The following is a 26758-nucleotide window of genomic DNA, read 5'->3' as shown; positions in this document are numbered from 1 at the left end:
ATTGGAATCAAATGAACCAAGAATTTCATTTTATGATTTGAGGACACTAGGAAAACAAAGTAAGACTGTCATGTAACATATTTAAAGGCTGTAGGTAAGCACTCGATCTGTTGGCTTAACCCTAGGGATACATCGATACAATGCCTGTTGGCAGTCCAGAGAATTAGTCATTTTAGGGCCCAAACACAAGACTGGAAGATTAACTAGGAGTCAAGCAATACTCCGTAAACTTACACGACATATCCGTAAATTCTACAGCCTCCTGAAAACTCAAGATTAAAATCGTTCTTCTCAGTGACATCCAGTTTATCCCATTTCCTTGTTCTTCTCCTTCCCTCCCCTCTTGCTGCCAATCTGATTATTAAAAGCACTTCTCTCTTTTTCTTTTTTTTTGGCCACGTGGCATGCAGGATCTTAGTTTCCCTACTAGGGATCGAACCCATGTCCCTTGCAGTGGAAGGGCAGAGTCCTAACCACTGAACCGCAGGGAAGTCCAGCTAAAAGCACTTTTGACCCAAGAAAATTCTATCGCTTATCTGACGCGGACATTATAAACAAGGATGAAGGACAGGAGGAAGGCTCATGAGTATGAGGGAAGACAACCCAGTGTCAGGATGTGTTGGGCGGATGCCGCGACTTGTTGCTCCAAACCTCCTTCTGTTCACACGACCACTGCCTCCCCAAGAGGCAGGTCTCCAAACGGCTGGCAGAGGGTGTATCCTTACCACACGCGTAGAAGACCGAGAGGTATTTTTTCACTCCTGGCAGACAGGGGCTTCCGAAGTGGTGGTTGTTGACGAGGACTTTGCATCTCTGCTTCCCATAACATCTCCTGGATAACACGTGCAGAGCCGAGTAAGACAGACAGTCTGAGAGGCAGGAGACATCAAAAACCTTTAGGTTAGAATCCATGTATGGCTTCGGTTATTTTCTGAGCTGGACTTCACAGTTCATGTAGATCAGATGTGATTACTTGATTATTTTCCGTCTCATTAAAGCACCCACAGTGGGCTGAGCACTATACAGGCAGTGCTGGAAGGGCTTGCTTTAATCAGCTTACTCTAATACCCTGCTGTCGTCGTCTGAAAATATATCTGTATATTATATTGTGTTATATAATATTAGAGATTTACTAAAATTTTCTTTTCTCTTTTAGTTTTTATTGGAATATAATTGCCTTATATACTGTGCTAGTTTCTGCTGTACAACGTGAACCAGCTACACACACACACCCATCCCCTCCCCCGAGCTTCCCTCTCGCCAGCCCGCATCCCAGCCCCCTGGGTCAGCGCCGAGCTCCAGACTGCGCTCGCCGTGCCGCAAGGCAGCCGCCCACTGCTTATTTTAGACAGAGCGGTGTGTGTCTGGCAGCGCTCCTCTTCGATCCATCGCCCCTCTCGCTTCCCCCCGCTGTGTCCACACTTCAGTTCTCTGCATCCGTGTCTCTATTTCTGCCCTGCAAATAGGTTCATCTGTACCATTTTTCTAGACTCTGTGTATATGCGTTAACGTGCAATGTCTGTTTTTCTCTTTTTGACTTTACTCTGTGTGACAGACTCTAGGTGGACCCACGTCTCTACAAATGAGCCAATCAGAAATCCTTATGCAGTTTTGAACAAGGAGCCCTAGATTTGCATTTTACACTGCCCCTGCCCAGTCATGTAACTGGTCTTGCATACACGGCAGGCAAAACATGTAGAACACTGAATAAAGATTCTTCCTTTTATTCTTTTAGTTTAGTTATTGGTTACCGCTCTTTGAAACAGTTTAGTTATTGGTTGATTTTGAGAATCCTTCTCTCCTATGTGAACATAAGCACCATGAGGACAGAGGCTATTTCTATTTTGTTCATCATCTAATTTTTCTGGCCTGACCCGCTGTGCAAATCCAATAGCTGATGAATGAATGAATGAAAAACGGACAGGTGGATGAATAAACATGTGGATCACCTTTTCAGGACCCTGGCACAAGGCCTTCACGGTTACTAAACATTAACTGAACACTATGAAGAGTGAGGCACTGTGCTACATGCAGTCAGAAAAAAACAGCCAAGAGAAGCCTGCCTTGTGTCCACAGGATGTGCGATGGGGCTAAAAGACAAAGCCCACACAGGCGACCTGACGTCTAACAACATGAGACAGAGTGAGTACCAGCAGTGACTGGTTCAGACAGGACATGATGGGGTTGGAGGAGGGGGAGATTGCTGGGGACCAGAGTGGTCAAGACAGGCCTTACAGAGGAGGGGGCTTGGTCCTTGCAGAAGGATCATGAACTGGGTACCAGCAGGCCAAGAGAGAAAGGTGTAAACACCAAAGTCAGTGAGCCAGAAGCACTTAGTGGGCGTCTAGGGGTTGAGCCTGAGCAGATGCGGGCAGGGAAGCTGCGGTACGTGACCAGGAAAAGTAAAGGAGAGCAAGATCCAACTTCTTCTGAACACTGAGCTAGAGACTTTGAACTTTATTCTGCAAGTACCAGGGAGCCTAAGAAACGCCCTGACGTGGGTCCTTTGGGGACATGGTTATTGGTTGCCCTGGGAGAGTCAAGGAGCCAAAGGCAGGGAGACTGGTTTGGAAGCAATTTTAATCATACACATTGGGAGGAGTTAAGGGCTTGAAGAGCAGGGAACAGAGAAGGAGAGAATTCTAGAGGCCTTGCAAAGTCCAGCTCACTTACAACAAACATTCTGCCGAGGCTGTGTTCTCAGCACTTGTGTGTCTCGTGAGATAGGTTGTTTATTACACATCTTATATTTCATAGAAAATATACAGAGAATATTATGAGTATCATAAGTTGTTTATATAACAGTATGCAGCTAGATAAAAGTGGGGAAGCTCACATCTCAGGGAAGTTCCATCTCTCTCTCTTATATTAATACTTTAGAGATCTGTAACAGTCTAGTTGAAAGCAAGAATCTGTGGGAAACACCAGAAAGGTGGGAAGACAACGATCTTAAGGAAATGACAATTAAATAAATACACACACATATATAAGACATAACTTACATATATTTATTTATATGTGTATATTTTATATTCCCACATATATGGAACATGCTTATATGGACCATATAAACATATATGTATAAATGTGTGTGTATACATATGTGCATATGTACGGTTATATATTACATATTTTTGTTATATATCTTGTTTGGTTTAGTTGCTAAGTCATGTCCAAATCTTTTATTACCCCATGGACTGTAGTCCACCAGGCTCCTCTGTCCATTGGATTTTCCAGGCAAGAACAGTGGAGTGGGTTGCCATTTCCTTCTCCATGTTATATATCGAAAAGTATGTAATATGTATATCTCAACAAATAATGAGGAACATTATTATGAAGGCACTTGATCTGAATACCTTCATAAAGGTTCGGGTTTATTTGCCAAGTCCAATCCCACGATGCCTGATCACTGGAGTGCAGGCCACACGGTAGGCACCCAACAATGATGTATTCAATGAATGGACTGGTGGACTGGCATGGACACCAGGAAATGCAAACATCCCATACATCTGGCTTTGGAATGTGTTCTGGGAGGGTGACCCCTGAGTTCGAATCTATGCTGAGAAAAGCTGCCTGGAGGGGCCACTGGAAGCTGTCATCCTCTTCTTGGCCCCTGGACCAGTTCTACTTGGCAACTTGCATCTGTTTTCTGAATGCTTCTGAATATTTCTGCCTAAAGGATGCGTCTTGCTGGACCGAATTTGGTGGGTTTTCATGAATGACAGAAAAGTAAACAGAGCAAGTCAGGCAGCCAATGCGGATGGAATGAAATGTTTTGAAGTGCCAGAGCAAGCATGTCTCTGTGAAGAGTAAAGACTGACAGCCTGAACAGTGTTCTGGCAGCCCACCCAGGGCGCAAATCGGACCATGTAAAGTGGGCTTGATAAAGAGACTTTACAAAGGCGTGAATGGGATATGAACACCTCAAAGGACGGTGCAGGGCCCTGAGGTGAGGAGCAGCAGAGAGAGGCTACCAGCTCCAAGCCTGAGGGGCGAAGGCAGTGGTTTCCAGAACACAGCATGGGCTGCCCCATCGGGCGGGCTGCTGCATGGAGCTGGGGTCTGCAGCGGGCACTTGTGATGCTCACAGTGAGTCACGCTGTGTTCCGTCAGCCGCTTTTGTGCCTGGATCTCTCGTTGGATGGGGAGCTCCCGGAGGGCACTGGGGTTTCTCTGCTGTTTGCCCAGCACCTACTATCTGTTCAACTCACTGAGACTCTGTGCTCCTCCCCCGTAGCTTGAGGAACATCATTTTCACCGTCTTTCCGTGAGACCTGCGCTAAGCAACTGCAGGAGTCAAAGCCCGCATACACGTGAACTGTTCTCACCAGCTGTCGCTGAGGGTGAATGAGCTCCCTCGCCAAGCCTGTGTCTTCACTGGACGGCGACGATACGGACAGCCGTGCTGGTTTACTGGCCGGCATGACCACTGAACAATGTTACATTTGGAGGCTCCAATGCGGCACCCAGTGTTTGTCAGTTTCTGTTACTGACATCAGGCCACCACCTTAGATGGGAACGTGGTACTTCCACAAAAGGCCTTTGGGGCTTAGACAATTTATAGTCTAAACTAAATGCCTTGTTTGGTTCTTACAAGTGAAAACAGGCATATGGAATGATGAAACCTATATACTACAGCTTAATCTGCAAATAAACACACACACACACAAATACTGGAAGGAGAATTACTAAGATTCTCAGGGCGCTATTTTTGGCTGATGAGAAAGAATTTTTCCCCCCTATTGATTTTAAGATACTTTCCAAGTTTTTTGTGAGTTTACATTGCTTTGAAATGAAAGCATACAAAATGAACTTTCTTAAAAAGAAAAACAAAATTTATATCTGGATAGAAGACAGCTTTTCAATATGAGTGTCTCTGGGGTAATTTTTTTCAGAAATGTAAATTTTTCTGCAAATGTAATGATAAATGATCCTTTTGTATACCTCAATTTGCCCCAGAAGCTACGGAAAGTTTATCTAGGAGTAAAGATATATCCTTTGAATTTTCTTCCAGTTTATTTAAAATTTTTTATTGAAGTAGGATTAATTTACAATGTTGTGTTAGTTTCAAGTGTATAGCAAAGTGATTCAGTTATAATATATATTCTTTTTCAGATTCTTTGCCATTATAGGTTATTACACGATATTGAATATAGTTTCTGTGCTATACAGTAGGTCCTCGTTGTTTATCTGCTTTATATATAGTAGTGTGTATCTGTTAATCCCATCCCCTAATTTATCTCTCCTCAGTCCTGTAGTTCATTTTTATTACTATTTTTCATTGCTTTGTGGGTGCACAGGGTTAATTGTGAATATTTTTGCTGTCTTTAGGAGCCTTATTATTATTTGGACATTTATCAATTGGAAATTTATCTATTATTAGCACATCTATCAATTGGAAAAAACCCTTACGTCTCAAGATTGAGAATGAGTTGTATGATTTCTGGACAAGCCACCTATATTGAAAAGAAGTAACAAAAGAATTATGAAGTTATTCTTGGAAGTCCAACACCTATTATTGTTTTTTCTGTAAGCTACTATTTTTTTCTGTTTCAAATACATGTTTATAGCTGAAAACTTGAAAACCACAAATACTCCTAAACCAGGAAAATAAAAATCCTCAGTAAATTCCACTAATCAAGAAAAACAATGGTTAACCTTTAAAGAACATCTTTCTAGTCACTTTTCTATATTTAAATGTCCTTCCCCCTCAATAGATCACATACATACGACTCTGTATGCTACTTTTCCTCATTTATTAGCATATTTATGAAAATTTTTAACATAAGCATCATTTTAAAGAGTTGTATAGTTTCTCACTTTATAAATGTACCAGCTCTATTTACAATACCCTATGGGTAGATGTTCCAATGGTTTCCATTGTTTAATGCCATAAAGAATTCTGCATGAAACATCCTTAGAGCTAAATACTTGCATACAAGCATGACGGTTTCTAACTCTTGGAAGTAGATTGCTTTGTCAGAGGGTATTCAAAATATTAAAGCTTTTGATATATACTGCCAAGTCGTTCAGAAGGGTTGTATCAATTCACACTCTTGCCAGAACTGTATGAGAGCCCCAGAAACTTTATATTTTCTTAGGACGCGTGCCTGATCATATTTCTTAAGGCTAACAGAGGAAGGGGGTAGGGAAGACTCCATTTGTAAAACCACAATCTTCTTGGACCCAGGAGGTCCTGTGACCAGCGTGATTTACAGAGACAGGCTTCTGCACTCATAGTTACCCTGGGAGCAAAAGAATTTATATTGGTGAGAGTGAAAGAACCCATGGTGTATTTTTAGGAAGAGGCCCAAAGGCAGTTCAGGTCCTATGTAGCTCTGACCATTTCCTTGTTGACACTGAGCTCTGAACCATTGGCAGGACTCTTTTTTTTTTTTTTTTTTTTTAAGTGGTTATTTCCCTCCCAGGCTGATTTTGTTTGCACCTCTCTGCCTGGCAAACTACCCTCCACCCCAATACATGTGATAACAAGATACTCAACTATTTAATTTTTATATTTTTGGCTACCATTTCACACTGAAACTGCAGTTAATCACTCTTTACAACCTGTGTTTATTTAGATAATTAGGCTGGTTGCTCTTACGAGACTGTCTTGGCAGTGGGAGCACCTGGCACCTTGATCTCTGGCTGAAAAGTCCAGGCCTGCCCACACTTGGCCTTGGGGTGGCCTTAGTCCAGCCTTTGAGACCCATTGTGTGGTTTTTCTCACTCTCTTATTAAGGAAATAGCACCCCTGGAGCCCACCCAGAAAGTGTAACTGCTGCAGGAAATGACGTGCCACGGTGGACACCCAGCCAAGGGAGCTTTCTGGAAGCCTGCTTTCCCAGGTCTGTGGGAAGGCTTATCCTTTCTTGTGTCAGATGCTGCTTCACTGGAGTTTCTCTGGGACCAGCGCTGATCAGTCACTTTCCTATTTTCTTTCAGTTTCTTTTCCAATAGAGGCATCATAGCTTCTTCCATTTAAAAAAAATTTTGGCTGCACCACGTGACATGTCGGATCTTAGTTCCCTGACCAGGAGTCAAACCTGTGCCCCCTGCATTGGAAGCGCAGTCTTAACTACTGAACCGCCAGGGGAGCCCCAAGAGAAGTTGTAAGTTCTGAAGGATCTGACTTGCCTGAAGATCTTTCAGAAATGTCTTTGGGTCATCACCTTCAAGAGAGACACCAGAGACACCAGATTGTGTTTAAACCTGTATGACAGTTCAGTTCAGTTCAGTCGCTCAGTCGTGTCTGACTCTCTGCGACCCCATGGACTGCAGCACGCCAGGCTTCCCTGTCCTTCAGCAACTCCTGGAGTTTACTCAAACTCATGTTCATTGAGTCGGTGATGCCATCCAACCGTCTCATCCTCTGTTGTCCCCTTCTCCTCCCGCCTTCAATCTTTCCCAGCATCAGGGTCTTTTCCAATGAGTCAACTCTTCTCACGAGGTGGCCAAAATATTGGAGCTTCAGCTTCACCATCAGTCCTTCCAATGAACACCCAGGACTGATCTCCTTTAGGATGGACTGGTTGAATCTCCTTGCAGTCCAAGGGACTCTCAAGAGTCTTCTCCAATTCCACAGTCCAAAAGTATCACTTTTGACAGCTGGCATGGTCATCAGCCTTGCTGCTCTTTCTAATTTTTTTGCTTGAAAGCTGTGATGATCAGCCTTTGTGTTAGTTCCTAGGACTGCGGTAACAAAGGCCACACACTGGGTGCCTTAAACCATAGAATTTTGTGTCCTCTCAGTTCTGAGGTGGGAAGTTGGCGCTGTCCGGCGGGTGGGCACCTTCTGAGGCTTCCTCTCTTGCACCTCTCCCTGCGTCCTCATGTCATCTTCCCTCTTGTGCGTCCATGTCCCGAGCTCCCCTTCTTGTGAGGACAGCAGTCACACTGGATGCGGGCCCTCATATATTACCTCAAACTAGTCACCGCTTTAAAGGCCCACCTCCTCACACGGTCACATTCTAAGGGGGTTAGGACAGCCACAGGGGGGTTTTAGGGGGACACAACTCAGCCCATAACGGCCTTCCGGACAGCCCACCACGGAACTCACGCCCGTGTATAGCCTCCTCCCTCAAGGAACCAGCTGCTCTCTGTGACGGCAGACTCTGGAGAGGTGACAGGGTGTGGCTTCCATTTGCTCCTCTGCCGCTTGGGCTCTGGAAGAAGAAGCTGGCTGCCATGCTGCAAAGACACTCAAGAGACCCAAGTGGGGAGACCAAGGCCACCCATCAACAACCAGCACCAACTTGTCCATCGAGTGAGGGAGCCTCCTTGGATGCCCAGCCCTCAGATGACCACACCCCGAGCCAGTAGCCTGGCTGCAACTCCACGAGGCCTCACGAGACCCTAAGTAAGAACTTCCCAACCAGGCTGCCCTGGAACCCCTGACCCCCAGAAACTGTGAGGTGCTAATCGCTCATTTTTGCTTTTAAGTCATTAAACTTGGGAGTATTTCATTACAATGCAGTAGCCACTGGGGTGCAGTGGCTGGTAACACTGCAGCATGCCAGGCTTCCCATCCTTCACTGGCTCCCAGAGTTTGCTCAAGTTCACGTCCACTGAGTCGGTGATGCTACCTAGCTGTCTCATCCTCTTGCCGAGTAGGTACCTCTTGCTGCATGAGAGGTAAAGCCTTGCTCCGCTTTGCTTCCTGACTGCGTGTGACGAGCTGCCCTGGGTACCCAGACTCAGCCTGCAGGACTGCCCCAGACTTTAGCTGATATCGCAAGAGGAAAAGCGCACACATCCCCTTGCAGAGGCCCACAGTGAGCCCCGACCACTCGGCCTCCAGGCAACTATCCTTCCAAGTTCAAGCCAGGTTCCAGAGCCAAAAATAAGCAGCGCTTTCTCCTTCCTCAAAGCACTAAGGCTGAGCCGCAGTAATAACTGGGATCCGAGAGCAGAGATCTCACGCCGGCGGCCGTGGACCGGATGTGGCCTGTAGGCGTGTTTTGTTTGGCTCTCACAGTGTTTTAAAAGTTGGAAAACTTTACATCAAAAAAAAAAAAAAAAAAAAAAAAATCAGATTTCCAGCATCTCACGAGAGGTTGGAAGCTACGACAACACCAGGCCCACGTACCAAGCCGGCAACCATCCACTTGCTGAGCCCAGTGTGGCTCACCCCGCTTAGGAAGGGGGGGTGTTGGTGGTTCTGATTCATTCACGGGGCTCAAGATTCACTCGGGCACCTGCTCTGTGCCAGGCCCTGCTCTGCTGGCTGGGAATCCTCATGGCACAGACACACACACCTCTGCAGTGCTGGCCTTCTCCTGGGCAGAGAGACCAAGCACCTAAGTGACTCCAGACTGTGGAGACCATCAGACGGGGACAGCTCGAGGCGGAGACCCAGACGAGGTGCCATGCTGGCAGGGTGCCTAGGAAGATCCCTGAGATGACATCCGAGTGGATTCCCGAGTGATGAAACGAAGCTGGTCACGCGAAGGTGTGGGCTGAGAACAGCCCAGCCCAAAGGCAGAGCGTGTGCAAAGGCCCGACAGTGTGAATGAGTGAGCAGGGCTCCAGATTCAGAGAAGGAAGGAGAGAGGGACGCGGGACCACGACTGGAGATGGGACTCATTCTACTTACAGAAGACAGAGCGGGGGGCTTCAAGTGGGATGCGGGCTGTGATCTGAGTTACCTTAGCTAAACTCCCTCCGACTGCTGAGCAAAGAAGCGGCTAACGGAGGGAACGGAATCAAGGAGAAGGGAGGAGGCCCAGATAGTCTAGATGAGAGAAGTCCAGGGCGGGCTGGGAGCAAACGGGCTGGATTTGGGATCCTGAGTGCAGGGAGTGCCCACAAGACTTTCAGACGAAGCGGAAGGGGGCTGGGGGTCAAAAGAGGGAGCCCAGCTTTCTAAAGTGGGGGACATTAAAGTGTGCTTACACCAGATGGGAAACTGATGATTCTGTGGGACAAACATGCCAAGTGCAGTTTAAAGCCTTCATGGACAGTTCACCTGCACCGAGGAGTAGAGAATTTCTTAGCGTTCAATGAGACTAAGAAAACTCATTGGCACTGGCAGCCAAGGTTTCCTGGTGCCGCGCACATGTACAGTTCCGCCCTGCAGTGCTGACCCGAAAGGTGAGAACAGAGTTGAGACCTCCACAGAGAGCTGGGTAACAAGATGAATGGGCGCTTCCAGCCTGGACGGGAGAAGGTTTTGGGGGAGAACGGATACATGTGTGTGTATGACTCAGTCCCTCTGCTCTTCCCCTGAGACTACCGCAACACTGTTGATTGGCTATACTCTAATACAAAAAGTTTTTGCTGCTAAAAAAAAAAATCAATGGATATTTGAGATGGTGAGTGGGTGGGGACCCAAGATGGTGAGATGAATGGGCACTTTCAAGGACCCTTTCATTTGCCCCTAGACCCGTTCACACTGCAGAGCCTGGGGCCTGTGGGTCTCTGACACTGGGTGTTGGGTCATGAATGCAGTTGTGGGGCAGGGAGGGAGGTGGGGGAAGAGGGCAGGGGTTTCGCCATGTGACTCAGCCAGGGCTTCAAGCTTTTAAAACTGACCAGCCAAGCAAAGGGCTCAGTGTCCCATTCACAGACTTTTCCCGAGTCAACAAGACTTATTCATGACTGACTCGAGGATTCCTTGAACTCTCCATGGGAACCTGTCTTTTAGCCACGGTGTCTGCTAATGTTTTCTTTGGCTGATGACTTATCGCTTTAACCCTAACTCCTGAATCCAACTTCCCAGGAACATAAGGCAGCAACTTCCAGAACATCAGTCATTCAGCCTGCATGTGGATCTACCAACTTCTGCTCAGAAGAACCCCTGATTAATATTAAGTGACCCCACACCGAGGTTAAGCAGTGTAATACCTTTCTGTAGATAGAGGTCAGGTTATCCGGGTGCCTTGTTCAGCTAAGCAAACCAGAGGACATAGGGAGCCCCTGGAGGACATGCCAGGGGTCAGTGATCAGACTGGCCCTTTAGAAGGCTGTCTCTGGCCACCCTGGGGGGAAAGCCATGTCTAGGGACAGGGGGCCTCCTGAGGTGACCAGGCAACGGTCCCTTGATCTAACGCAGCAGCAGGAACAAAGGGAGGAACGGGTAGAGACATGAACGCGTGCAGATGTTATATGAGAGGGAAATTGGAGTTTCCAAACTCACAGGTCACCTTCCAGGGCCCCGGGCATGGACAGACAGGGGGAGCCACCCCGTGAGTGTCTCTCTACCCACGTGGCAGCCAAGCCTGTTAAGACGGGGGCTAATTAAGAGAGGTTGGATGCCCACTTCAGGCTGCTTCTGCTGTCTGCTGGGCTGCCCTTCAGACACCCTCCACTCTCCCGACCAAGGGCCTTCCTTCCCTGAATGCTGGGTGAGGGGCCTCGGAGACATGGGACACGTGTCCCTTGTGAACTGGTGTTTGGTTCTCTCTCTAGTCTTGCCTGAGAGTCTGCCTGTGTGGCTAGGTCACTTTCTTTCCTTTTTTTACCCCCAGATCCAAGGTATTACTTATTCATGAACTTCTTTTTAAAATTAATGTTTCATTCCACATGTGATCCAGGGATCCGCTGCAACAATTTAACACAATAAGGAGCTCATTTGAAATTTGGTGAGTGAAGTGCACCTTTTTTGCTGTTTCACAATCGAATCTGTTCTCCCTGGTAACACGGCAGGTCTAGCCGAGGTGTTTCACCACCGCAGATTGGGGACTGGGATCATTAACTTTGTGTGTCATTTTGGCCAGACTACAGCACCCAGGGGTTTGGTCAGACACCAGTCTAGATGTTGTTTTGAAGGCATTTTAAAGATATGACTAACATTAGACATAGAGAATAAACTTCTGATTATCACAGGAGTAAAGAGGCGGGATAGATTAGGAATTTGGAGTTAACAGATACATTGCATCTAAAATAGATAAACAACAAGGACCTACTGTATGGCACAGGGAATTATATTCAATATCTTGTAATAACCTACAATGGGAAAGAATCTGTAAAAGGTGGCAAAAGGTGAAGAATCCACCTGCCAATGCAGGAGATGCAAGAGACGCAGATTTGATCCTTGGGTGGGGAGATCCCCTGGAGGAGGAAATGGCAACCTACTCTGGTATTCTTGCCTGGAGAATCCCATGGACAGGGGAGCCCTGTGGGCTGTGGCCCGTGGGGTCGCAGAGTCAGACACGACCGAGTGAGCACACGTGTCTGTAAAACTGAATCACTTTGCTGTACACCTGAAACATTGTAAATCACCTGCATTTAAATTTTAAAAAGATACGACTAACATTAAATCAGCAAACTTGGAGTAAAGCAGGTCACCCTTCATAACTTGAGTGGACCTCAACTGATCCATGGAAGGCTTCAAGCGCAAAGACAGGTCATCTGAAAAAGCTTTTCTCTAGGCTGAAATACAAAACTCTACCAGTATTTCCAGTCTGCCGTCCTGTGGAATTCAGACTCAAGACCGAACATCAACTCTTACCTGCACTTTCAGACCACTAACCTGCCCTACAGATTCAAACTTGCCAGGCCACACAACTGCGTGAGTCAATTCTTTAAAAGCAGTCTATCTATCTGTCTAACTATCACCTACTGATTCTGTTTCTCTGGAGAGCCCTAAAAATAACAGAAGGTGACTTTGAAGGGTGGAAAGTTTCCCTGGTGGCTCAGATGGTATAGAATCTTCCTGCAAGACGGGAGACCTGGGTTCCATCCCTGGGTTGGGAAGATCCACTGGAGGAGGGCATGGCAACCCACTCCAATATTCTTGCCTGGAGAATCTCATGGACAGAGGATACTGGTGGGATTGCAAAGAGTCCATGGGATTGCAAAGAGTTGGACACAATTGAGCGACTAACCCCTTCACCTTCACTTGAAGGATGGGCCTTTCAGACATGTCTTAGCTTCACACTGCAGATTTCTCAGAGTGACTCGTTGAGCTCTTCTTCAGCCTGCAGGCTCAGAGCCTTCCCCTGGCTCTTCTCTCCACTTGGACACCTTCCCCAAGGTCTGCAGGCTCTCCTCCTCGCATCTCTGCTCAGCACGCCATCACCCATTTACCCTGTGCCTCCCTGCAGCACCCCCACCCGCCAGCCTGCCCTCTCCTTTCCGCACCAGCTTGTGCCCTTAATGCTTATCAGTACCTGAAATGTGAGGTATGAGCTTGTGCATTATCTGCTTTCACATCGCGTCCTCGTCCACCGTGGGAAGGTCAGCTCTAGGTAGACTGTTGGTCACTAACGACTCTCCCAAGCCTGGGATGGGCCTTGCATACAGCAGGCACTCAATAATGACAACGACAGATGGATTATGCAACGGGTTGGGGGCAGAAGGAGGCAGACCCTGGTGAGGGGTTCCCCTCACCCTTGATTTTCCCTCTAGCCAGGGTACCAGCCAGTGGAGACTGAAGCCCCAGGCTCCTCGGACAGCACCCTGATAGCACCCACATAAGACACCTACCAAAGGGGGGGAGCCACCCGGCTTCCGAGGTGCAGATGTCCCTCTCCTGGGTCCTCCTGCCGTAGGTCGCAGAGTAGATGTTGAGGAACTTGGACTCATGGCAGTGCAGTTTCAGCTCGTGGTCTTCACACACGGTTTTGTTTTTTAATTCATCTGAAGCAGAAACCAAAATCAGCGGCACCATCAGCTTCCCCAGAAGGACTCCATGAGCATCGCCCGCATCCAGGGCAGCTCCCATCCCCTGCGGGGCTGCACCCCCCAGAAGGGGACAGATGGCATGGCCCTGCCTGCCAGGGGCTCTCTGATCCTGCGATCCTTCTGCTGGGGGAGCAATGAGTGGACCAGGGTAGAGGCCCAGGGACAACACCGAGGACCAGACGGAGGAGGAGGGACGTCAGGGTGGAGAGGGCAGGGTGCGCTGGGCCAGCCCTAGGACAAGCCTGGCCACAGAGGGACTTCACTCTCCCTCCCCACCTGAACACACAGGTTCCTTGATTCCAGGGAGCCTTTTCTCAAAGGTCATCTCGGGACCCCCACAGCTGCATGCTTAGTCCCCCAGTCGTGTTCGACTCTTTGTGACCCTTGGACTATAGCCCACCAGGCTCCTCTGTCCATGGGATTTGCCAGGCAAGAACGCTGGAGGGGGTTGCCGTTTCCTCCTCCAGGGATCTTCCTGGCCCGGGAATTGAACCCGCATCTCTTGAGTCTCCTGTATTGGCCAGAGGGTTCTTTACCATTAGTGTCATCTGGGAAGCCCCCACACAGGTAAAGACCAAGAATAATCTCAGAGGGAGTCCAGCAAAACCTTACCACCCAACTTCACAACATTCTCACGTCCCATTGGTGTATCTACCAAGAGACAGAGAAACTATGCAAAGCAAATTATTTCCTTTTCCAGGAAAGGAACAAAAAACAAGGCACCGTGTCTGTGAACAATTCCTCCTGGAAACACAAGGTCCTATTACACAGCATAGGGAACTACATCCGACAGCGTGTGATAAGCCCTAACGGAAAAGAAGATGAAAGAAAAGAATCCCTCTTTGGAGGTGTGAAGAGCTGGTTCCAAGTTTGGCAGTTCCGGAACAACGGGCCCTCAGGCTGGTGTAGGTCCCAGGAGAGGGAGATTCCAGCTCATGGTTAGTCCTCAAAGAATTTACAAAAAGTTTATTTGTTTAATCTGAGTACCACAGTGAAATTCTCTTTGCAACATTATACAGAGGTGACATTATAAATGCACCCTGGAGAAAATAGAGTTTATTTTTTTTTTCATGGACTGTACCAAAAAAAAAATTCAATTAATTTAAATGTTTACTAATGAATGGCTTTTTTAAAGTAGTAGTATTTTTAAAGTAATAATAGTATTTAAAATATTATTAAATAATAATACTATTATTATAATAGTAGTATTAAAAATAATAACACCACAGACACAAAAGACTACCTAATATGTGATTCCATTTCTGTGAGATATCCAGTAAAGGCAAACCTCTAGAGACAGAATGAAGGTTGGTGGTTTTCTGAGGCTGAGGGCTGGGGACAGGAAGTGACAATGACAAGTGGACACGGAAGTATTTTGAGACGATGGAAATGTTCTGTAGCTGGTCTGATGTGGTTGCACAACTCAGTACAGTTACTAAAAATAGTTGAGCTGGACACTTAAAACAAGTGAGTGCTATGCTGTGTAAGTTATACCTCAGCAAAGACATTTCTGCCTTATTTTTATTTATTTGGCTGCGCTGGGTCTTAGTTGTGGGATCTTCTGTCTTCGTTGGCATGTGGGATCTTTAGTTGCAACATGCAAACTCTTAGCTGTGACATGTGGGATCTAGTTCCCTGACCAGGAATTGAACCCCAGGCCGCCTGCATTAAGAGTGTGGAGTCTTAGCCACTGGACCACTAGGGAAGTCCCAACAAAGATATTTTTAAAATAACAATCGCTAATATTTACTGAGCCGTTTCTCTGAACTCGGGGCTTGTTCTAGGATCTTGGTATGTCTCAGTGAATTTAATCATCAAAACAGCCCTTCTGTGAACCACCTCTTCTTATCCTTTGCATGTTATGTTTTGGATTTTTAGAAAATTGTTTGTAGGAAGGATTCATAGATGCTGAATGCTAACTTTTGAACTTTTGTCTCTTACATGTGATAAATATCTTTTCCTAGCCTCCCACTGATTTTGGACTCTGCAAAATAAAAGCAAAGGAAAACCTAAAGGGGACCAAGGTTATTTCTTTGCATGTGTGGTTCTCTCCTGCCCCCTCCAAATGTTTTTGTAAGAAAAACCATGAAAAAATGCTAGCCCCACTCTGTCACTCCAATCCTAGTTTTTTTCTACTTTGAAATGGCAACCAGGGGCACACCTTAACTCCAGACAAGCGCTGGTGTCATTAGCAAACAAGAGCTAAATTCCAGGATGGGGAGGAACAACAAGGAAAACTAGTCCACACCTCCCATCACCCCCACACCCACCATTTTATTTGTCTCTCCCACTCATGTTTTTATTCCACTTTTCTTCCCTGGATTGGAGGTGCAGGCTGATCCCTCAAATCAAAATTTTCCAATTGTCATCTGAGGGCCATCATGAAATCAATTTAATGAGTCATGAATAGAAATCAAAAAAAAAAAAAAAAGGAATAGTTCAGAAAACTTCAAAGTGCATCATATAAAGTAAAGATAAACACTATTTAATAAAGGATTCCTTTTAGTTGTGTGTGGTTATGTTGGGCCAAGAGGCAAAATGCTTTTCTTACTCTGGGTTGTGATCAAACCATTCTGAAATTCCCTGAAGGAGAAGGCGTGAGCAGTAAACATCAGGGCAAAGGTGGCCAGCGGGACCTTCATATCCTGGAATTACCGATGCTTAAGTCCCAATCTTAAAACATGAAAGAAAATAATTTCCTAATAGAAATTCCACCTTTCGGTAACTTGTAAATCCCCATGCCTAAAAACACAGAAGGAGCAGTGAGGCCAAGCTTTTGAAGTGCTTGAAGGAAAAATTTTAGTATCTCAAGATTACCATCAGCTCTGTTGCTAGAAAACTCGGGCAATAGTTCCTCAGAAAATGTTGATGGGAAGATTCATGAATGAGAGATGTAGAGCAGAAAGCAAGTTACAGATGTTCCCAGAATCCTTATCCTGTCTAGGATTTGCACATACCTGCAAGGACCCATCAGAGGAGGAAAAAGTCAAGTGATGACTAAGCAAATGTTTCAGAAGCCCTTTACCCAACACTAAAATCTTAATAAGGCAGTTCAAACTTAGAGCCAAGAAAAGTTTTGTTTTCTTTTTCTTAATAAAAAGAACATGGAGTCTGACCTTGACATTGGAAGGTTTGATTTTGGTGAGTCATATCCGCACTGCTAGGAGTTCTTCAGAGATTTTGATGAGCAAACACTAAATCCCACCAACACCAAAATACTGCCTGACTTCAAAGGTCCAGTGTGAGAGACAGCCTTTGATGCAGAACAGAGGGCTCGGGTAGACACACCAAATGAGTCCAACTAGAAGAATACCAAAAATGCTAAGAATGCCCTCCACTGGCAGAGCTCACCAAAAAAGGAGGAGGGAGAAGGCAGGACGAAAACCCAAGCCTTATCTCAGTATTCCGGAAATTTTTGAACAGGAATGGTTTCTTTCTTCTTTATCAGAACTTTTTAAAATTAGAAAAGCTTTTTTAAGGCATGTCATGAAATGCATTTGGTGGTGGTGGTGGTTTAGTTGCTAAGTCATGTCCAACTCCTGTGGTCCCATGGAGTGCAGTATTTAGTAGTCCCCATCTTCCTGGTTTTTAAGATCCATAGATTAAAGGTACCAGCCTCGGTATAAGCCAAAACCTCGCCCAGAGTAACGCAACACCCCCATGTAAGGCCTCCAGTGGTTTCTGTCCCCAGATTACGGGCAAATCACTTCCTGGAATGGAGGGACCTGTGCGTGTCATGTTACAAGCTTGGCGTTACCACTGTAGGCTGCTGAGTCTCTTGGTTCCTTGGGAATGTATTAATTCACTGTCATCCAAGAGTGACATTTCTGGGTTCTAAAAACAATGGTACTAGTAACATAATTGCCGCTTTTCTTGGAGAACTAGAACTTGTGTCAGAGGTGAGTAAGAGTGCTCGATGGTATCAGAAAAGAAAAGGTGTGGGAAGCCTTTGCAGAAATGTATTGCCAACATCCGTGTGGGTTTGGATGCTTTACCCAGGAGCTTGGGTGGAGTTACAACCACCCGGGTTTAAAGATGGCAAATTCTCCCTCCTCATTAGAGGCCGACGTGTGCGATTCAATCCTCTTTCACACGGATCTGCACATCAGCTGATCTGCACATCAGAGGGCCTTTCAGAGACAGGCAGTGGGAGTGATGAATCCGAGCAGGACCCTGTGGGACTCCTGGCATGAAAGTCTTTCTGGCCCCTGCTTCTTGTTCGGAGGGAATAGACTCCAGCCTCCATGGTATTCCCTGAACTGCAAAGGGCAGATCAGAACAGTTGCTAATCAGAGAGGAGAGGACATGCGGAAACTAGAGAAGAGTAGCCAAGAAACAATAGTGCAGCCTTGGGGTAGGTCCTGGTTCCTTCTCTGGGGATACACACAGCAATATCTTTGAGCTCTTTACAGAACTAAAGTCTGCAATGAATGGAAGGTGTTCAGCTCAGTTCAGTTGCTCAGTCATGTCCGACTCTTTGCGACCACATGGATTGCAGCACGCCAGGCCTCCCTGTTCATCACCAACTCTCAGAGCTTACTCAAACTCATGTCCGTGGAGTCGGTGATGCCATCCAACCATCTCATCCTCTGTCGACCCCTTCTCCTCCCGCCTTCAATCTTTCCCAGCATCAGGGTCTTTTCCAATGAGTCACTTCTTCGCATCAGGTGGCCAAAGGATTGGAGTTTCAGCTTCAACATCAGTCCTTCCAATGAATATTCAGGGTTGATGTCCTTTAGGATGGACTGGTTGGATCTCCTTGCAGTTCAAGGGACTCTCAAGACTCTTCTCCAACACCACAGTTCAAAAGCATCAATCCTTCGGAGCTTTTGGAAGGTGTTAGGATTCTTCATTCAGAGACCACCACCTGAGGCCCGATTAAAGGAGTCCAGGCTCTGCACTCACCCTCACCTTATCAGCAAGCCCCCCTGAACCACTGCTATGAAATGCCTCACCAGACCCCCACGGGCTGGGACTTGCAGTTTTTTGAGGCAGCTGTGTCCCCATTTCCCTGGCAAAGCAGTAAAGCCATCCTTTTTCTACTTCACTCAAAACTCTTGCCTCTGAGATTCGATTCAGCACCAGTGCACAGAAGCCAAGCTTTCAGCATCGGTGCTTTGCCCTGATGGGAATATGTCATTATTGACATTATTTACAGCTGCCAATGAACATGACGACGTTAACGTGAAGACAACTATTTAGCCTCTTTTATTGTGTTTTTAGGGGCTTCTCCTGAAGAAGGAAATGGCAACCCACTCCAGTATTCTTGCCTGGAGAATCCCATGGGCAGAGGAGCCTGGCAGGCTAGAGTCTATAGTGTCACAGAGTCAGACACAACTGAAGTGAATGACTACACACACACACATTGTGTTTTTCAATCCTCAACAGACAATGCACTCCACTATTACCTGGGGCAGAGCACACACAGCCCCACCTCAACCACTGGTATGTCACTGCTTGCAGTCATTCATATCTTTAGCAAGAATTACTTAGGACTTCCCTGCTGGTCCAGTGGTTAAGAATCTGCCTGCCAATGCAGGAGACATGAGTTTGATCCCTGGTCCAGGAAGATTCCACACCATGGGGCAACTAAATCCGTGCACCAAAACTATGGTGCCCATGCTTTACAGCCTGAGAGCTGCAACCACTGAAGCCTGGATGCTCTGGATCCCATGCTCTGCCACAAGAGCAGTCGCTGCAGTGCGAAGCCCACTCACCTAGAGAGTGGTCCCTCTCACTGCAACTAGAGAAAGCCCCCACACAGCAATGAAGGCCCAGTGCAGTCAAAAATAAAATAAACAAATAAGTTAAAAAAATTTAAAAGACTTACTTTAATCTGCCACTTGGGGATAATAGCTACCAGTGCCTGAACTCAACTCCCTGACAGGTCCTAAGCATTTTACACACAGAACTATATTTTTATTCTTTGCAGCAGCCCTGCATAGGAAGTGTATTGTGTGTTATCTTTATTTTATAATTGAGTTACGGAGGCTCAGAACATTTCCCTCCACTGCCCAAGATCACACGGCAGCTCCACAGCAGACAAGAACATGAACCCTAAATTCAAAGACTTGCTGAAACCAAAAATTCTCCAAAGGGATGAGATTTAAGGATGAGGTAAAGCATGGCACACAATCAAGGAAAGAAGATTCTAGTGAGGACTCCTGTAAAATACTCTCCAAAAAAACAAATACATGAATGTGCCCTGATTTGTAGCCTCAGCCAAGCTCCCTGGTGTAAATACTTCCATCAAGGCAGGTGTCACTGCAGACGGGTAAGGCTGGGCAGAGAGGGGTAAACTGGCTCCCGTGGGAAAGATGGCTCCATGCGCCCTGGGTTCAGCAGCGGGGCCTTTGGACAATCAGAGTGTTATGCAGGGACTGGAACTGGGGCCATGGGGAAGAACCTCTGGAGGTGAGAATGTTGCAGAAAAAGAGGGAGGAGGCTGTGGGAACAAACTCACTTCCACCACTATTTCATAACAGTCCACAGGAACTACCAGAAAACTTCAGTGCCCCAGGTCACCAATGTCCGTCCAGGTCACATAAGATGCTCTGGTCTGAATCTTTGTCCCCCTAAAATTCACTTGCTGAAATCCTAATGCCCATGTGATTGGGAGGTGGGACTAGACATCAGAAGGTGGGGCCTTTGGAAGGTGCTTAGATCATGAAGCACCTAAGCTTCACGGGTGCACCCCTCATGAATGGGGTTAGTGCCTTTACATAAGGGACCCCAGAGAGATTCCTTGCCTTTCTGCCAAGTGTGGTTGGAGTAAAAAGGACAGCTGTCTATGAGAAGCAGGCTGTCAGAAGATACCAAGTCTGCACCTTGATCCTGGCCTTCCCAGCTCCCAGAATTGAGAGGAAAAAATTTCTGTTGATTGTAAGCCACCTCACTGATGTCATTTTGTGATAGCAACTCAGACGGACTAAGACACAGGGCTCGGCCCTCTAGTCTGTTATACCTGAGACAGCCAGAGGGGGCTTTACAAGCCCATCCGAGGGCCCTCCCTGCTTAAATGCCACCCTGCGGGAAGACTCCACCTCCTTCCCTGGCCCTCAGCGCCCTGAATCCTGCTCCAGCTCTCTGCCTGGTGCTCCTTTTTGCCCCCTCCAGGCCCCTGCACCTCCGGCCACAGGCTTCTCTAAAGGAGTGAGCTTCCTGTGCCCTGACCTGACCCTAGGAGTTCCTCATCACTTGCTGCGAAAGTCTTCCCTGAACTGAGGTCAATCAATTCCTCCTTTGAGCTTCTTGCACAGTATCAAGGGCACAGGGGTCTTCTTTAGTTATGTTTTTAAGAGAGGGTCTTTCTGGGGGAAAGGAGATATTTGGCCCAGAATCTAAGACACAAGCAAGTACGTAAAGATCTCAATAAATGTTTTCTGGATGAAGGGACAATGGACATCACCCAAGGCAGAACACCCATCCAGGAATCCTCTGCCAGATGTGAGTTCTCTTCATAAGCAAGACCTGGCCCACACCTGTGCACAGCGGTTAGTTAGTAAGGGTCTGACGAAGTGAAATGAGCAGACAGACCTCACTGCCCACTGTAGAAACACGCTGTGACCAGCACTAGCTTTTCTGGGGTCCTGCTGATTTCACAAGGGCCTTTTCACTTCTTTTAGATGCTGGTCCTGCCCAGCTTTTTATCATAAGCAATTTTCCAACAGATAGAAAATGCCAGAGACTATCACAACAAATTGGCAGAAGGGGAAAAGAAGGCGAAGCTTAGGCAGACAAGGTGTGGCCAAGGGTGTCGTCTTTTTTCGGGTGGGGATGGCTCTTTCTTTGTTTTTTTGGCTGTGCTGGGACTTTGTTAGGGCACGAGGGATCTTTAGTTGCCGCATGTGGGATCTAGTTCCCGGACCAGGGATTGAACCCAGGCCCCCTGCATTGGGAACACGGACTCTTAACCATCAGGCCATCAGGGAAGTCTCTGGTGTGGTCACTTCTGAGATCAGGTGCCTCTAAGAGCGTGGGCATCTAGAAGTGAATTTCCTGAGTCTCCTGAATGGGGGAGGAGTTGGTGAGAATTCATGGGGGGCGGGGGTAGACTGTTCTGCAAAGTTTGGGCCTATTTGTGGGAGTTTGTGATTGTGTGTACTTGCGAGTGAGTGTGTGGCTACATGAGTGACAATGCGTATGTGTATACTATGGGTGTGATGGTACGCATGTGTGAGAGTCCAGGTGTGTGCACTGTGAGTGACAGTGGGTGGGTGCACATGTGAGTGTGAGTCTGAGTGTGTGTCTGGATGAATTACTGCATTGTGGTGGCAGTGCAGAATTTTACAAAATTTCATCCCCGACCGTTGGCTAAATGTTGCTAGCACACTGCTGTCTTTCCAAAAAGTTTTTCAAGTATTACCAGGAACCTGTAATTACCTACGCTTCTCTCAGGCCCTCCACACCTGGAGGTGGGACCTCCTCATGGAACAGCAATTATTTGGGGACTGCAATGGGTTAACCATAAAACTGGTGTGCGTTAGAAAGGGGGGGAAGTCAGTGGAGAAAACTGCAAGAATCAGCATGGAAGAGGTTGGAGACTTCCCTGGCGGTCCAGTGATTAACACTCCAAGCTCCCACAGCAGGGGGTGCAGGTTCGATCCCTGGTCGGGAACTGAGATCTCACATGCTGCACAGAATGGCCGGAAAAAAAAAAAAGGAATAGGAAAGGTTGCTCCCACCAAGTCCTCTTCTTTTTCTTAGGAAAGATGCTGCTTCAGAATTACCCGCTGAAGGCGAAAGTGGGAAGAAGCCAGCTCGTAAAGATCTGTCATCGTGAGCTCAGGCGGCAGTTGTGCCATCGGCCACCCCAGAAGAACAAGCCGCCTTGCAGCTGAGGGGGTGGGGGGGGAACCTCACAACAAGCCCTCCTCTGAAACGGAGAACCAGCTCCCCATACTTGGGAAAAGCAATTGCAGTCTCTTGTCACCCGGTACCTTTAGCATCAGTACCACCGAATTTTACATACTCAGAAGGATTTTTAAAAACACTCAGAGGTGGGCTTCCCTGGTGGTCCAGTGGCTAAGAATCTGGCTGCCAATGCAGGGGACACAGGTTTGATCCCTGGTCTGGGAGGATCCCACATGTCGCACAGTAACTAAGACCAGATGCCATGACTACTGAGCCTGTGTTCTAGAGCCTACGAGCTGTAACTACTGAGCCCCCGAGCCACAACTACTGAAGCCAGAGTGCCCTAGAGCCCGCACTCTGCAACAAGAGAAGCCACTGCAACGAGAAGCCGGTACCCTGAATTGAAGAGTAGCCCACTGTTCCCCTCAACTAGAGAAAGCCTGCATGCAGCAAGAAAAAGCCCACATGCAGTAATGAAGACCCCAGCACAGCTAAATAAATGAAAGAATTAAAAAGCAAAAAACTCAGGGGTTTGCAAGAATGTACACAGATAAGTTTGCCCATACATGAGGCTGGGACCCTGGCATTCCTTTTTTTTTTTTTTTGGCATTTCTATTAATAAGAGTTTCAAAGTGGGACAAATGCCAACTGGTCCACTGGCGGAGCATTTTCATCAGGCTATGAATGAAACCAAGAGCCCACACCCCCCACACACTCTGTCCCCCTCAGCAGTTACTTACTAGGTTGGCACTTAAAGGAGACCAGGAGGTATTTACTGCTTCCTGGACAAAGGTCAGGTCCAAAAACACGGCTATTGACCAGGAGGTGGCAGGCCCGCTGGTTCTGACACTCGTCCAGCACCTTCTAAAAGGAGGGGGTAGAAAAGCAACAGGCTTGAGAACCACACGCAGCGTCTGCGGGACCCCACACCTGGGCTGCTCTGGAGGGAGGGGCGCCTGCCTGCCTAGCCAGGGGCTCACACTTAAAACCTTCACGCTGGTATCAGCTGAGTCGAAGACGGACACACCCACACGGGATTGATCAGATTGGCTCTCTGTCTCCCATCATTCCTCACAAAAGAATATCTGCTCCAACAGTGCCAGGCCTCCCACAGAAAACCAGTCTCCAATTAGCCTTGCCTGGCACCACTACTGAAGTTCTAGCAAAAGAGTGACATTGTGGGGGCTCCTGGGGACATAAGCCATATCAAGGTGCCAGAGACTGTGGACTGGAAGAAACGCAGATGTCCACCCCTCCCCACCACTGCTGTGTGAAACAATCACAGCTACGCATCCTCAGAAACACCCAACATGGGTCACAGGAACAGTCAGCATTTGGAAGACTTCTGGGCTTCCTTGGTGCCTCAGATGGTACAAGAATCCACCTGCAAGGAGACCCGGGTTCGAGCCCTGGGTTGGGAAGATCCCCTGGGGAAGGAAATGGCTACCCACTCCAGTATTCTTGCCTGGAGAATCCCAAGGACAGAGGAGTCTGGAGGGCCACAGTCCATGGGATCACAAAGAGACAGACACGACTGAGCGACTAACACTTTAACTTGCAGTTTTTGGAAACCCTGACCCAAATGCAGGTCAACACATGAAAATTAAAAAGTTGATCCTCATCCTCACCAACCTCAAGGACATAGGACCCACCCACTTCTGGGCGGTATCCCACCCAGCGAACACTCAGGCTTGCTGTTGAGCTGGCTTTAAACGCTTTCCTTCAAACCTCTCCTGACTTTCCCAGGCTGATCACACCTTTGTGAGTGAGTCTGCTCTGGGCAAGCTCGGGGACCACCCACCACTGGGTCGCAGGTGGGCCCCCATCCCACTGCCGCCCTCTCAGTTCCCACATGGGTCAGGACTCCCCCCTGCCCATCATGAACACAGAGGTCCTCCACACCAAGAACAGGAAAAATGCTCCCAAGAATCTACTCATTCCTGTTGGACTGAATTTAGTGCCGATTCACAAGCCTGTCTAGAGTCTCCATGTTCTCACGGTAGCCCATGGAATATCTCCGCAAAGGATGCTGGCCCTTCCGGCTATTCTCTGTCACCTTAGGGGCCTCATAGTTGTGCATAAAATCAGGGAGAATGCCCAGGGAAACCCCCAAGGACCCCCAAAGGATGGTGCATATTCCTTGGCTGAGGGAATCATCAGCCCTTGCATGGCTCCTTGTGTTACAACCACGGGACCCAAGGCAGCGCTCTTTCCGAAGTGTGTCAGAGCTGAGGGATGCTGTAGCCGTTTAGTCATGGGATGAGGTGGGATGGGCAGATGTCAACCCGTTCCCTCCTACGTCGGGCAACCGCCCTCTGAGGAAGCCCCTTGCATCAGCTCTCAAACACAGGTTAAAAGACAGAGGAAAGAATCTCTTAACCTCTGGAGGAAAAAGAGCAGTGCGCAGGGACGCTTCTGGCAAACAAGCTCTCCGAACAACATCCAGACTGTGTTTACAAATGCTGAGTCGTCCGCCTGGTTACGGGAACATCCTCTTCCCTCGGGGTTGCCTGGCAGAGGCAGGCGCCCTGATCGGAGGATGAGGTTGGCGCCCGTGTGTGCCAGGAGCTCACGCCTCCCCAAGCAGGCACTTCCGCCCTGGTGGCACGGGCCGCCGTTCTTCGCAAGCCCAGGGGAGAGCCTGACACCAGGCCGGTGGGCTCGGGCTGAGGAATGGGACGTTCTCAGGGTACGGGGGAGGGCTGAGGGAGGGTGGGGCATGCAAGGAAAGGAACTGCTCATCTCCAGAAGAAGCATGTTGTCTCTCCTCAAGGCGTGGAAACCAGGGGATTCATTCAAACACATTTATGTGGTTTCTCGGTGGGTGTCTTCACCAATCACGTGACCACCCAGATACTACAGCGCTTGGCATGAGGCAATAAATAGTCCAGGCAACAGAAAAACCCTTACGTTATCACATTAGGCTTGCTTCTCCTCTTCCAGCCTTAGGGAGAGCTGCGCCATGTTGAAGCTGATTCCATTTCTCCTCAGTCCTCTTTGGAAATTTACCGTTACCCTCATTTCTCACAACGGACAAAAATCAAGCTGACATCTAATTCACCAGCTACTCTAACCGCCTTGATGTCAACGGATTCATATGGAACTTCAGAGTCATTAAAAAAAAATCCAAACCCAAGTGACTCCATAACCTTGGCTAACTAGTTATAGATGTTGAGGGGCCAGGAAAGCAGGATGGAGGTTGTTTGGATAACTGAAAGCAAGAATAGTCGAAAGTCATCATGGATACTGGGGTTGGCCAAAAGAGTTCTTTCAGGTTTTCTGTATGCTGTTACAGAATACATTTGTTTTGACCTCCTCGTAGACCAAGTATTTCTCCAATGCCAATCAAAAAAAGAATGAGTCAGCTCCCCGCCTCCACCCCCAATTCCTGGTACTATCAAGAGTAAACCAGCAGAGACTACTCAACATAGATCCAAACCAGAATAACATGATTATCTACAACTGGAGAAGCAACTCATAAAAAATAACAAAGATAATTATTGATATTTCTCTTCCTTGAGTGCATTCTCTAAGAATCTGACCGTGACCTCTGATGTCTGCCTTGCGGTTTCTACTGAAGCAGGCATGGCCTTCCCTCATCTCCTAGAGGTGGGGTGGGGGGGTAGAGGGGCTGACAAGAGATGTTAAGCCTCGAGGTTGAGACCCAGCATAATGGTATGACTTAGCTTTATTGCAGGGAGCAGCGTGCCTTTGAATAAATTCATTCTGCAAGTGTATTAAGGGAGGGCTCCAATAAGTAGGCATTCTATATAGACTCAGAAGCAAAGAATAGCTCATTTGCCAAATTCGTGATCTGTCTACACGGAGATTTTCAGGGATCAGGTTTGCTTGGAGTGAACTGTGGAATCACAAGTATATACACAGAGAGAGGGACAGACAGGCAGAGGCAGAGAAAGAGAAAACCATTTTGTCATCTTAGAACATCTTAGGAAAGGCAATACCTGCAGTGTGGTGGGTACCACACAGGTTAGGCTGTCTTCCCTCTGGGAGGCGGGCTGCTGCGGACTACACTTTTGGTAATCTTGCCCATAAAATGCCGACTGGACACTTATCGTGGAATGCCGAGGACACTGCAGATTCAAATGGTCCCCGTCACAGGCATAGGCGGTGTGGTTTTGCAGGAGTTTGGTTAGGTAACCTGGAAAATATTCAGCTGGGTTACAAGGGGTATAGGAGTTCACCACTCCTTCATGGATTTCAGAGCGGGAGGACCTCGGCTCCCCTGGGGCGGGGGCTGGGCAGTGAGGAAGGTGTGGGC

The 26758-nt window shown here is 47.6% G+C and overlaps 1 protein-coding gene across 4 annotated transcripts in view; it reads right to left on the bottom strand.

Moving 5' to 3' along the window:
* Positions 1-26758, bottom strand: part of EVA1C (eva-1 homolog C) — a 95147-nt gene that overhangs the window by 24803 nt on the left and 43586 nt on the right. For 2 of the 4 annotated variants that reach the window (XM_065913727.1, XM_065913729.1), the window contains exons 2-5: positions 26442-26638; positions 23220-23343; positions 13429-13581; positions 726-869 (exon numbers count right to left, since the gene is read on the bottom strand). In XM_065913727.1, coding sequence (XP_065769799.1) covers positions 726-869; positions 13429-13581; positions 23220-23343; positions 26442-26638 — 618 coding nt within the window. The remainder of the gene's footprint in view (positions 1-725; positions 870-13428; positions 13582-23219; positions 23344-26441; positions 26639-26758) is intronic. The other 2 variants (XM_065913728.1, XM_065913730.1) reach the window with 2 other exon arrangements.

Source organism: Muntiacus reevesi, chromosome 21, assembly GCF_963930625.1.
Source record: "Muntiacus reevesi chromosome 21, mMunRee1.1, whole genome shotgun sequence".
NCBI classification, from domain to species: domain Eukaryota; kingdom Metazoa; phylum Chordata; class Mammalia; order Artiodactyla; family Cervidae; genus Muntiacus; species Muntiacus reevesi.
Note: the sequence above shows the minus strand (reverse complement) of the source record. Positions and strands in the feature narration are given on the sequence as shown.